General features: G+C 48.2%; 1 protein-coding gene across 1 annotated transcript in view; it reads right to left on the bottom strand.

Annotated features, from left to right (window-relative positions):
• The window catches only part of KMT2A (lysine methyltransferase 2A), a 293,772-nt gene extending 289,779 nt beyond the window's left edge, over positions 1–3,993 (bottom strand). The window contains exon 1 of the mRNA XM_063941799.1: positions 3,769–3,993. Within this exon, the coding sequence (XP_063797869.1) occupies positions 3,769–3,993 (225 nt within the window). The remainder of the gene's footprint in view (positions 1–3,768) is intronic.
• Between the last annotated feature and the right edge of the window lie 8,433 nt (positions 3,994–12,426).

Here is a 12,426-nt window from a genome sequence, read left to right as displayed (position 1 = left end):
ATAGGAGTTTGGGTTGAAAAACCATTTTTACCAGATTAACCCTCCCTGTAGCCGTCAGGGGCAATTTCCCCCAGACCTTCACCTTATTGCGAAGATAAGATATTTGCGGTGTAATATTAAGGGAAGTAAATTTATGAGGGTCATTGGATACCCATATGCCCAGATACTTAAAGGAATTCACCCATCTTAGCGGGAGATCAACCAATGGGGAGGCAGGGACCTCACCTTGAAGCGGAATAATGGAGGATTTCTCCCAATTGATCAGGAGCCCTGAGTAACATCCGAACTTATTAATAATATCTAAAATCTTAGGCATAGACTCAGCATAGCGATCCACAAATAGCAGGATATCATCGGCATAAAGAGCTATTTTCTCCTCCCTGGTGCCCACGGTGTATCCAATAATCTCAGGGTTCGCTCGCAGAAGACATGCAAGGGGTTCAATGGCTATAGCAAACAGGGTAGGGGACAATGGGCATCCCTGACGAGTGCCTCTGGACAACGGAAAGGAATGTGACACAAAGCCATTCACCGTCACTCTAGCCAGGGGAGAGGAATACATCAGGCGGACAAATTTGATAAAGTTAGGGCCTATACCAAACTTGCGCATGACCCTCCACAAGTACTCCCACTCCACGGAGTCAAAGGCCTTAGCGGCGTCTAGTGATACTACTATGGATGAGGGTGCCTCCTGGGGGACCTGTAGATGGGTAAATAATCGTCTGAGATTAATGGATGTTGATTTATTGGGCATAAATCCCGTCTGATCTGGGTGTATGATCTGTGTAATTACCTTATTTAATCTACATGCCAGGATTTTGGCCAGAATTTTGATATCGGTCGGTAGAAGGGAGATAGGTCTATAAGAATCAACCTTCCTATGGTCCTTATCGGGCTTCGGAAGGACAATAATCAATGCCTCCGCCATAGATAATGGGAGGGATTCCTGTGTGAATATTTGACTATATAGCTCAAGCAATTGGGGGACAAAAAAATCTAAATGGCGCCTATATAGCTCAGACGGTATGCCATCGGGCCCTGAAGCCTTCCCATTGGGGGCAGCACTGATCGCATCCGCAATCTCCTCCGGCGAAATAGGTGCCTCGAGGAAGTCATGCGCCTCACCAGTCAGCAAGGGAAGCTGTATAGTCTGTAAATATTCGTCTAATTGCATCGGGGTACAGTCCAGTTTAGAGCTATATAAACGTCTATAGTACGACACGAATTCCGACGCAATCTGTGGGGTCTGCACTACAGTGGTACCGTCTGAGGCCTCTATTTCAACCACGGTATTAGCGGATCTCTCACCTCGTGCCAAAGAGGCTAAATATGATCCCGGCCTATCCCCGGAGGCGTAGAAGGTGTGAGAGGAGAAGAGGAGTCTATGCTGAGTCTTTTCCATTAGACATTCCTTCCATTCCCCCTGCGCTGTCAACCATGCAGATTTGGAACTATCCAAGCAATCCTGTAAGTATTTTACCTCTGCAGCAACACTCAAGGTCTCTAGCTCGGACTCCCGGTGCCTGAAAAAGGTTTTTAAATTAGCCACTCGTTTAATTAGGGTTCCCCGCAAAAAGACCTTGAACGCATCCCATAAATTAGAGATAGGTTGCCCAGCCTTATTTATCTCAAAAAATTCCCGCCACGCAGTCACCAAATCGGAGCCATCTCCCATATGTACTAGCCAAAACGGGTTAAACTTCCACACTGCCTGGCCTCTAGAGCAGCCAAAGTCCAGGGTCAATGTTAAAGGGGAGTGGTCCGATATACCCCTGGTCTCATATTTGCTATCCTGGACCCTAGGAATCAGATCGTTCGAGAGAAGGGCCAGGTCAATCCTAGAGAACGAGGAGTGGGAATGTGAGAAGCATGAATATTGTTTAGCAGATGGATGTCTCAGTCTCCAGGGATCAACCAGGCCCAGTCCCGACACAACCTCAGCAAAATCATTTCTACCAGAGTGTGGACCAGAGGGATTGGTGGAGAATCTATCCATCGCTTTATCTAAAACATTGTTGAAATCCCCCACACAAACCACGGGTATACCCGGTGACAAGGCCATAAATCCTGCAACCCTTTTTAGGACATCGGAGGAGTACGGGGGGGGCACATATACGGACAGCAAAAGCAGAGGGGTACAGTGGATTTTACACTTTAAAAACACATATCTTCCCCATGGGTCCGTTTGTACTGACTCCAGTACAAAGGGAACTGCCTTCTTTATAAGGATAGAGACCCCCCGAGAGGCAGAAGTGTGTGTGGAATGGAATGCCCACCCTACCCAAGGTCTTTTAAGGGCAAGGGTCTTGCTGCCCACCAGGTGGGTCTCCATAAGACATATCACATCAGCGGCATATTGCTTAATTTGTCTAAGCACAAGGGATCTCTTGATCTTGTCATTGAGTCCCCTTACATTCCATGACACCAACCTAAGTCCAACCATGAGGGGTCGTTTTGATAATAAGAGAGGCTACAGCCAGCAGCCAGCCAGATCCATCTTCTCTGTATACAAGAACAAGGCACCACCGCTCAGTGAGTAGATTCGTAAGCCACACACACTCAAATTTCGACCATCCATACCAGAAACAACCATAGCCTACAACTTCCCCCCTCCCCCCACCCTGTATACTACTCCCAACCTGCAGCATACTTGGATCCCTGAACCTAATACCGGCTCAAGCCCAGAGCACACACCTTGTTATACCCTGGGTGGAGCCAGAAATACAATAGCCCTAAGAAAGAGAAAATAACACACAAACAAAACAAAACTTCCCCAGCCTGTAGACTGATTCGCCCCCATAGGATAGAAAAAGGGGCGAGATATACAAAGTCACCCCCCGGGACTTAAGATCAAATATAATCAGGTATATTCGGACCGCCGATATATCCTCCTCTCCCCCGGTCCCCCACCCGACATATCCCAGCATTATTAATATAGTAATTGCCTGTATGAGAAGAATAACAAGACAGAAAATCAGGTAAGTAATTAACCCCCCTACCACCCTCATATCCTCAGGGAACAGCATAGATAGTTAAACATTTTCCCCCACATCCTGTATCACTCCAGTATATATGCATATAATCTTATCCTGTACATAAAATCTTTTGCCACACAGTCACAGGAGTTAATCACTCATCAGCAAGGGCCCGTCTCGCCGGGAAGCGTCTATCCAGCCACATCATCGCCTCACGAGGAGCCTCAAAAAACTTGGTCTCCCCATCAGCTACCACTCGTAATCGTGATGGAAAGAGCATGGCGTATGGCAGTTCAAGTTCCCGGAGTCTCCGCTTAACAGGCAGAAACTGAGCTCTATCTTTCTGCACCTCCACCGCAAAGTCTGGGAAGACCGATATTGGCGACCCGTTCCATTTTAGGGGGCCTTTCGTGCGAGCAAGTTTCAGAACAGTGTCCCGGTCGCGGAAGTGAAGGAACTTGGCGATGAAGGTACGAGGCGGGGCCCCCGGAGGCAACGGGCGCATCGGAACTCTATGAGCTCGTTCTATGGTGAAATGCGGCGAGAATTCATCGGGTCCAAATGCCTTCCGAAGCCACGCCTCTAGAAATTCCTCAGGAGATGAGCCCTCCTCCTTCTCGGGCAGACCGATGAAACGGACATTGTTGCGACGTAGGCGTCCCTCCATATCCGTTAGTTTTTTGCGCACATCAGTCATTTGAGACTCCAAAGTGTCAGTACGCCGCCCCAGCGGAGTGACAGTATCCTCGACATTGGAGATACGGGTTTCGGCCTCACCCACCCTCTCTCTCACCCGTTGTAGGTCCTGATGTATAATGGAGAGATCAGACTGCACTTGCCCAATTTTGTCAGCCAAGCGGGCCTCGCTTGCTGTCACGGCGTCCAAAACTCTTTGTAACGCAGCATCGGGTGGTTCTGATGAGGCAGAGCTGTATGCAGGAGAAGGAGGCGAAGACCCAGCTTGTGTAGTTTCCCTCCACTGTTGTTGGGGACCGGGGTTGCGGATAAACTTTTCCATTGCGCCTGCCGCCGCGTTTTGTTGACGGCCTTTCACCATTTTGGATAACACGATGCCACCGTATATGACCGATTATAATCAAAGCAGTGCAGGCAAGAGAGGGGGCGCAGGCAGCGGCTCACTATGTGAGGGCCAATAGACGCAGGACGGATATATATATATAAAAGGACCAGTGTTCCCGACAGTGTGGCACTATAGATTTGTAAGTTATGGTCAGGATCAGGGGATCAAGCGATTTCCCACCTGTATAAACGAGGCAGAGCAATGCAGGTCTGCTTTAGTATCCTTTGCCAGCCACTAGTCAGGTCTGGCTGCTCAGGCTGCATATAATAGTTTCTGGCAGGAGAGGTGTGGACTGGAGCAGAGCTGAGCCCAGTGCCAACCTCAAGATGGCGCCCGGAGAAGCCCACAGTCAGCCCAGCCTGTGTTATATCTCACAGGGGACTAGGGCTTTTGTAGCAGGCAGAGGGGGTATCCGCTGTCCGGCTCATAGGCCGCTCCTTTTTTTCCTCTTTTGTGCAGGGCTGTCAGGGGCGGGTGGCGGAGCCCCGTGCGCGCGGCCCGCCAACCGCAAGATGGCGCCCGGCGGTCTCCCGTGCTCTGCAGGGCCGCGACAAGCGCCCCGGCCGTCCGGCAGAGAAGCAGAGCAGAGCGGTATGTTGTGCGGGTGACGGGGCCCCCGCGGTATCCCCTCGCCGGCCGCAGGGCACGCTAGGAGAGCCGGGCGGGAGGCGACTATCACAGCTCCCTTGCAGCAGGATCCAAGATGGCGCCGGCCTCGTGCAGGACAGGATCAGCTCAGCCCTTCTTTCGTACCCAGCAGGTACAGTGATCACAGAATCCACTTGGAAAGAGGCTCAGATCGGGCAGCAGAGTTTCAGAAAGCCGCACAGGGCCGTTTATGCAGTCTCACAGGGGGTGCCAGGATGTTTTCAGGATGTTGTCGGCTGGGGAGCTAGGATATCACGTCCTACTCCATTACTCGTCAGGCCACGCCCCTGATTATAATTCATTTTAATGAACATCATCTTCTCCACATTTTCTGGAAGTAACCTCGTACGCCGATTGCTGACAAGGTGAGCGGCGGCACTAAACACTCTTTCGGAGTACACACTTGTGGGAGGGCAACTTAGGTAGAATAAAGCCAGTTTGTGCATGGGCCTCCAAATTGCCTCTTTTTCCTGCCAGTATAAGTACGGACTGTCTGACGTGCCTACTTGGATGCGGTCACTCATATAATCCTCCACCATTCTTTCAATGGGGAGAGAATCATATGCAGTGACAGTAGACGACATGTCCGTAATCGTTGTCAGGTCCTTCAGTCCGGACCAGATGTCAGCATCAGCAGTCGCTCCAGACTGCCCTGCATCACCGCCAGCGGGTGGGCTCGGAATTCTGAGCCTTTTCCTCGCACCCCAAGTTGCGGGAGAATGTGAAGGAGGAGATGTTGACAGGTCGCGTTCCGCTTGACTTGACAATTTTGTCACCAGCAGGTCTTTGAACCCCAGCAGACTTGTGTCTGCCGGAAAGAGAGATCCAAGGTAGGTTTTAAATCTAGGATCGAGCACGGTGGCCAAAATGTAGTGCTCTGATTTCAACAGATTGACCACCCGTGAATCCTTGTTAAGCGAATTAAGGGCTCCATCCACAAGTCCCACATGCCTAGCGGAATCGCTCCCTTTTAGCTCCTCCTTCAATGCCTCCAGCTTCTTCTGCAAAAGCCTGATGAGGGGAATGACCTGACTCAGGCTGGCAGTGTCTGAACTGACTTCACGTGTGGCAAGTTCAAAAGGTTGCAGAACCTTGCACAACGTTGAAATCATTCTCCACTGCGCTTGAGACAGGTACATTCCACCTCCTATATCGTGCTCAATTGTATAGGCTTGAATGGCCTTTTGCTGCTCCTCCAACCTCTGAAGCATATATAGGGTTGAATTCCACCTCGTTACCACTTCTTGCTTCAGATGATGGCAGGGCAGGTTCAGGCGTTTTTGGTGGTGCTCCAGTCTTCTGTACGTGGTGCCTGTCCTCCGAAAGTGTCCCGCAATTCTTCTGGCCACCGACAGCATCTCTTGCACGCCCCTGTCGTTTTTAAAAAAATTCTGCACCACCAAATTCAAGGTATGTGCAAAACATGGGACGTGCTGGAATTTGCCCATATTTAATGCACACACAATATTGCTGGCGTTGTCCGATGCCACAAATCCACAGGAGAGTCCAATTGGGGTAAGCCATTCCGCGATGATCTTCCTCAGTTGCCGTAAGAGGTTTTCAGCTGTGTGCGTATTCTGGAAACCGGTGATACAAAGCGTAGCCTGCCTAGGAAAGAGTTGGCGTTTGCGAGATGCTGCTACTGGTGCCGCCGCTGCTGTTCTTGCGGCGGGCGTCCATACATCTACCCAGTGGGCTGTCACAGTCATATAGTCCTGACCCTGCCCTGCTCCACTTGTCCACATGTCCGTGGTTAAGTGGACATTGGGTACAACTGCATTTTTTAGGACACTGGTGAGTCTTTTTCTGACGTCCGTGTACATTCTCGGTATCGCCTGCCTAGAGAAGTGGAACCTAGATGGTATTTGGTAACGGGGGCACACTACCTCAAGAAATTGTCTAGTTCCCTGTGAACTAACGGCGGATACCGGACGCACGTCTAACACCAACATAGTTGTCAAGGCCTCAGTTATCCGCTTTGCAACAGGATGACTGCTGTGATATTTCATCTTCCTCGCAAAGGACTGTTGGACAGTCAATTGCTTGGTGGAAGTAGTAAAAGTGGTCTTACGACTTCCCCTCTGGGATGACCATCGACTCCCAGCAGCAACAACAGCAGCGCCAGCAGCAGTAGGCGTTACACGCAAGGATGCATCGGAGGAATCCCAGGCAGGAGAGGACTCGTCAGAATTGCCAGTGACATGGCCTGCAGGACTATTGGCATTCCTGGGGAAGGAGGAAATTGACACTGAGGGAGTTGGTGGGGTGGTTTGCGTGAGCTTGGTTACAAGAGGAAGGGATTTACTGGTCAGTGGACTGCTTCCGCTGTCGCCCAAAGTTTTTTTTTTTTTTTAATTAATATTTTTATTAAAGAAAAGTCGAGTATGCAAATACAGAACAAACAGGAGGTGACGGCTCGAAGTAAATGCTTAATCATATACAAGTTGTCCCCTAGGGAACAACCAAATATTACAGAAACAAGGGTATATTGTGACAATACCAAGTATAAGCATGTCTCGACCAACACAATTTTTTATGTTTAAACATCAAACAAGCAAAAAAGAAAATAATAAGAAAGGTTCTGAGAAGGGGAGAGAGAAAAAGAGTGGGGGAAAGAGAGGAAAGGGGGGGGGGGATGGGAGAGTGGTGGTTCGACAGAGAAGCGGACTCAGTGAATACATATGAGATGGGAGAGTAATCCTTCCTAGCTACAGATCATACCATCTGTACAACCGGGGTCTGCCTTACACCTCTTATGTTTATTGGAACCTGTGTGGTGTAGAGAACTGCCTCACAATGTAACATATCCCATCAAATCCCGGTAGCGGGGGGCGTAGTATAGGTGAACCATGGTTCCCATATCCTCCTATATTTGTCCGATCTGTCATGCAAGGAAGCTGTGATTTTCTCCATCGTGGAGATATGCCAAATTTTTGCTATCAGCATGCTCCTATGGGGAGTATTGGTGTTTTTCCAAGTTTTTGCTACTACACAGCGAGCTGCATGTAAGATTTGGAGAACCAAGCTATTTGCTTGGCTATCTAGGTTGGGTAAGGGTAGGCCCAGCAAGGCTGACCAGGGACCCAGAGTTATCCGTGAACAGAAGACAGAGCTTAAGAGAGCCTCCACCTGAGACCAGAACGTGTGTATTTTGGGGCATGACCACCAGATGTGTTTAAAATCTCCAATCTGGCCACATCCACGCCAGCACAGTGGGGAGGACCCGGGAAAGATCTTATGCATAGTTGCTGGGACCCGATACCATCTAGTGTAGACTTTATAAGAATTTTCCTTCACAAGAGAGGAAATTGACGATTGGGCTACTTTTTGTCTAATGGTTTCCCATGAGTCTTCATCAGGTGGAGGGCCTAGGTCCCGCTCCCACTTACGTTCATGGGGGAGGATGCTTGTTGCCTTCAGGGAACGTAGCAATCCGTAGAGTATAGAGATAATACCCTGCCGCATAGGAGAGTAAATACATAGACGTTCCAAGGGGGTGAGTTGGCGGATAACCTGGGATTTGGGAAGGGAGTTTAAAAAGGAGCGGAGCTGTAAATATTCGTAAAATACGGGTTGGGAAATATCGTATCTGTCACATAAAGATTGTAGGGAACGCCATGAGGATCCTTCTATAAAATCAAATACGAGGCCCGGGCGTGGGTTCAGATGAAGCCACGAGTGAGATTGCAGAGTGGAGCCTGGGGGGAAGTCCCTGTTATCCCAGATGGGCGTGGTAGGAGATGGGAAAGTGGACAGGCCATAATGTCGAATGCAGGAAAACCACAAGGCGCAAGTGAGTTTTGTCGAAGGGACACAGGTTTGTGATGACCGTAGTGGCTTGGTCGGTGAGAGGAGGGAGACCAAAGAGGAAACCCCGGCCGCCAGAAGTTCGATTCGGATCCAAGGCAGGTGGGGGGCAGGGGAGAACCATGCCAAAGCCTGACTCAGGTGGGTTGCATGATAATATTTACGAATGTCCGGCAATCCCCTACCCCCCGCCAACGGGTCGCGTATCAGAGTGGAGGTTCTAATTCTAGGGGGCTTACCAGACCATATAAAGTTTACAAATAGTTTCTGCATTCGACATAAGGCCTCAGCGGGGATGCTCACGGGGATTGTTTGGATCAGATAAAGGATCCTCGGAAGGACGTTCATTTTAATTGAAACTATCCGTCCGAACCAGGCTATAATCTGTTTGTCCCAAGCTCTGAGGTCAGACTCTATACACTTAAAGAGGGCAGGGAAGTTTTCAGAGTATAGAGAGTCGTAGGAGTTTGTGATGTACACGCCAAGGTACTTAATTTTCTTGGAGCGCCAAGAGAAGTTATAGTTAGCAGCTAGGAGAGATCTGGCCCTCTCATCAAGATGCAGTGGTAGGGCTTCCGATTTGGAGTAATTAATACGATATCCAGAATAATGAGAGTATAATGAGAGGGTTTTAAATAGATTAGGGATGGATATATTGGGAGAGGAGATAGTCAAGAGGACATCATCTGCAAATAATGACAATTTGAATTCCTCCTCACCAACATGGATGCCTTTGATATCGGGGTTGGCCCTAACCATACACGCCAGAGGTTCGATCGTCATGGCAAAAATTAGTGGAGACAAGGGACACCCCTGACGTGTACCGTTGCTAATGTGAAAGAGTTGAGAGTCCTTGCCGTTGACCCGAACTCTAGCGGAGGGGTTAGAGTAAAGTGCCTGAATGCCTTGAAGTAGGCTTCCCCCCAGACCGAATCTGCGTAGAGTGGCAAACATGAAAGGCCATAGTATTTTGTCAAAAGCCTTCTCTGCGTCTAGTGAGAGAAGGACGGAGGGCATTTTAGTTTTGTTAATAAGATGGACCAGATTAATAGTTCTTCGTGTATTGTCTCTGGCTTGTCGGCCTGGGATGAAGCCCACCTGGTCAGCATGTATTAAGCGCGGGAGGACAGGGTTTAATCTTAAGGCTATAATTTTGGCGAATAACTTAATATCGTTATTTAATAAGGAAATGGGGCGGTAGCTGGCACAGGAGTTGGGATCTTTCCCAGGTTTATGGATTAAGACTATTCGTGCCTCTAAGGTACGGGGTGATAGAGGATTACCACTTAGGAAACCATTGAAGAGTCGGCAAAGGTGGGGCAGAAGCTTCCCCTTAAATTTCTTATAATACGTAATTGACATCCCATCGGGGCCAGGGGCCTTACCCGGTTTCTGAGTTTTAAGTGCGTTCTCTATTTCTTCAATAGTAATCTCAGAGCCTAATTGGGACACTGTCGCGCCACTCAGTGACGGTAGGTTACATTTGTCTAGGAGGGAGTCAATTCCCTTTTCAAGTCTCGGTGATGAGGGGGGGGGTAATTTCCGAATTGTACAGCAATTTATAAAATTCCTCGAATTCACCCAGAATGCGGTCAGGATCATGGGTCAGAAGAAATCCGAGCCCTCAACTTTCTGGCTAATAGTTTATCCGCCTTATCCCCTTTTTCGTAGTAAATCTGGTTAAGACGTCTAAGGCACATTTCAGTCTTATGAGACAACAATAAATTCAGTTCGCCTCTGATTTTAAGTACCGTCTCAAAATCAGCAGGGTCTAGAGAGGACTTATGCACTTCCTCCATTTGGTGGAGCTGATTAGATAACTCTAGAATCTTTTGGGAGCGCTGTTTGGTAATCCTGGCCGCAGTCTGGATGAAGTGGCCCCGGAGGACCGCCTTGTGTGCCTCCCACAGGGTCATATCGGATATGCCGGGGGTTTGGTTCTCATTGAAGTAATCAGTTAATACCTGAGTAGTTTGCTGTAACACGTCAGGTTGTTGGAGGAGGGCATCGTTAAGCGACCAGGAGGGGGGGGAAGGAGTGCGAGCTAGCCCAGTCAGAGTTAGAGAAATCGGGGCGTGATCAGACCACGTGATTGGATAAATACAGCAGTTCTGGATTCTAGATGTTAGATCCCTTCCGACCATAATCATATCGATTCTAGTATATAGATTGTGGACTGGGGAATAGAACGTGTAATCCTTAATTAGGGGATCGACAACCCTCCAGGAGTCAAATAGAAGGTGATTTTTAAGCAGCGACTGTAGGGCTCTAGAGTTGCGGGTGCTGATATGGGACTGGGACCGTGGGAGGGGATGGGAGCGATCCAGACTATGGTGTAGTATGGTGTTAAAGTCTCCTGCTATTAAGAGGTCACCTTTCCTACACTGGGCGATTTTGGAGTCTAAGGAAGCAAAGAACGAGGCCTGGTTAATATTGGGAGCGTAGACATTGACCATGGTGATAGGGACATTATTAAGCTTACCTACTATAATGAGAAACCTACCGCGCTTATCCTTAATGATTCGGTCTGATTCCAAATGTAAATGGGCGGGGATCAGAATGGCAACCCCTCTTTTCTTTTGAGTGCGATCACAGGCGTGTATGGCAACAGGGTGGCGTCTAGAACGTAGTTCGGGGTGGGAAGTCCCTTTGAAATGCGTCTCCTGAAGGAATACCAGATCTCCCCTCACCTGTTTCAGAAAAAGAAATAACTTGGTCCTCTTTTGAGGACTGTTGAGGCCCTTCACATTGTAGGATATTACGTTAACAGACATAATGTTACAAGTGTAAGTATAGCATGAGTGATCTTTTTTTTTTTTTTTCCAAATATGTTTATTAAATACCTCCAAAACATGGTACAGAAATAAGGAAAGAAAAACCGCATACATATCAGACATATCGACATCAAAGTAAGCAGATAAGAAAGGTAAAAGTACACAGCATATATGAGTAGGTGGAGGAAATTTTCCAATTTTCCATAACAATCAACAAGAACAAATTGTAAACCACCAGAAGAGCGGCGGTCAGGCTATAATATATTGAGAATGGGACTGAATATAACTGACTAAAAACTGACACTCAATTCCGGCAGTTCAAATTAAGAAAAAGAAGAGGTAAAAAAGAACATCACAAAAACGTTACAACAAAAATAAGCAAAAACACCTACCAAGAGCCACAGGCCACCGATCCGTCCATAGAAGTGTCCATCCAATCCGCCAGGGAAGAAACAGCAGAAATAAGAAGAGAGGGGAAGGAAAAGAAGAAGTGTGTGGAGAGGGAAGTACGGATGAAGAAGAGGGAGGGGGGAAGATAGGAAGCTCAGTCAGTTAGAGAAGCTTGGTTATCAAGTTGTCGGAGAGAGTACCAAAAGTTAGATTGGAAACATTTATGTATTGCTAGTTTAGTGTGGGGAGGGAGGGTACAAATGTATTTATCCCAGCACTTAAAGAGTGCAGGAGTCAGGGTTTCCTTGTGGATAGAGGCCTCCAGCCAGTCCATATTAAATAAGAAGAGTAACCTAGAAGTAGCCGTAGGGAGAGTCGGAGAGGTAGAATGGATCCATTGTTGCAATATAGCTTTTTTCCCCACTGCTGAAAGTAACACTATCAATTTTTTATCAGTGCGTGGAATTCCAGGTTGGTCCGACAGATGACCAAAGAGGGCCCAGGGAGCAGTGCATTGAAAGGGGATGCCTAGTGTTGAGGTGCCATAATGGTGTAAGGTATGCCAGAATTTTTGAATGACAGGGCAGGCCCAGAGACAATGGAAAAGGTCAGCTTCTACCGTTGAGCATTTATTACATCCGGCCCTATCTGATATACCCATTAGAAAACCTTGTTTAGGCGAAATATATGCCCTGTGTAGCAGTTTATAGGCCATTTCCTGATATATACTAGCCGGTATTAGTTTAAGGGT

This window comes from Pseudophryne corroboree, chromosome 10, assembly GCF_028390025.1.
Source record: "Pseudophryne corroboree isolate aPseCor3 chromosome 10, aPseCor3.hap2, whole genome shotgun sequence".
Taxonomy (NCBI): domain Eukaryota; kingdom Metazoa; phylum Chordata; class Amphibia; order Anura; family Myobatrachidae; genus Pseudophryne; species Pseudophryne corroboree.
Note: the sequence above shows the minus strand (reverse complement) of the source record. Positions and strands in the feature narration are given on the sequence as shown.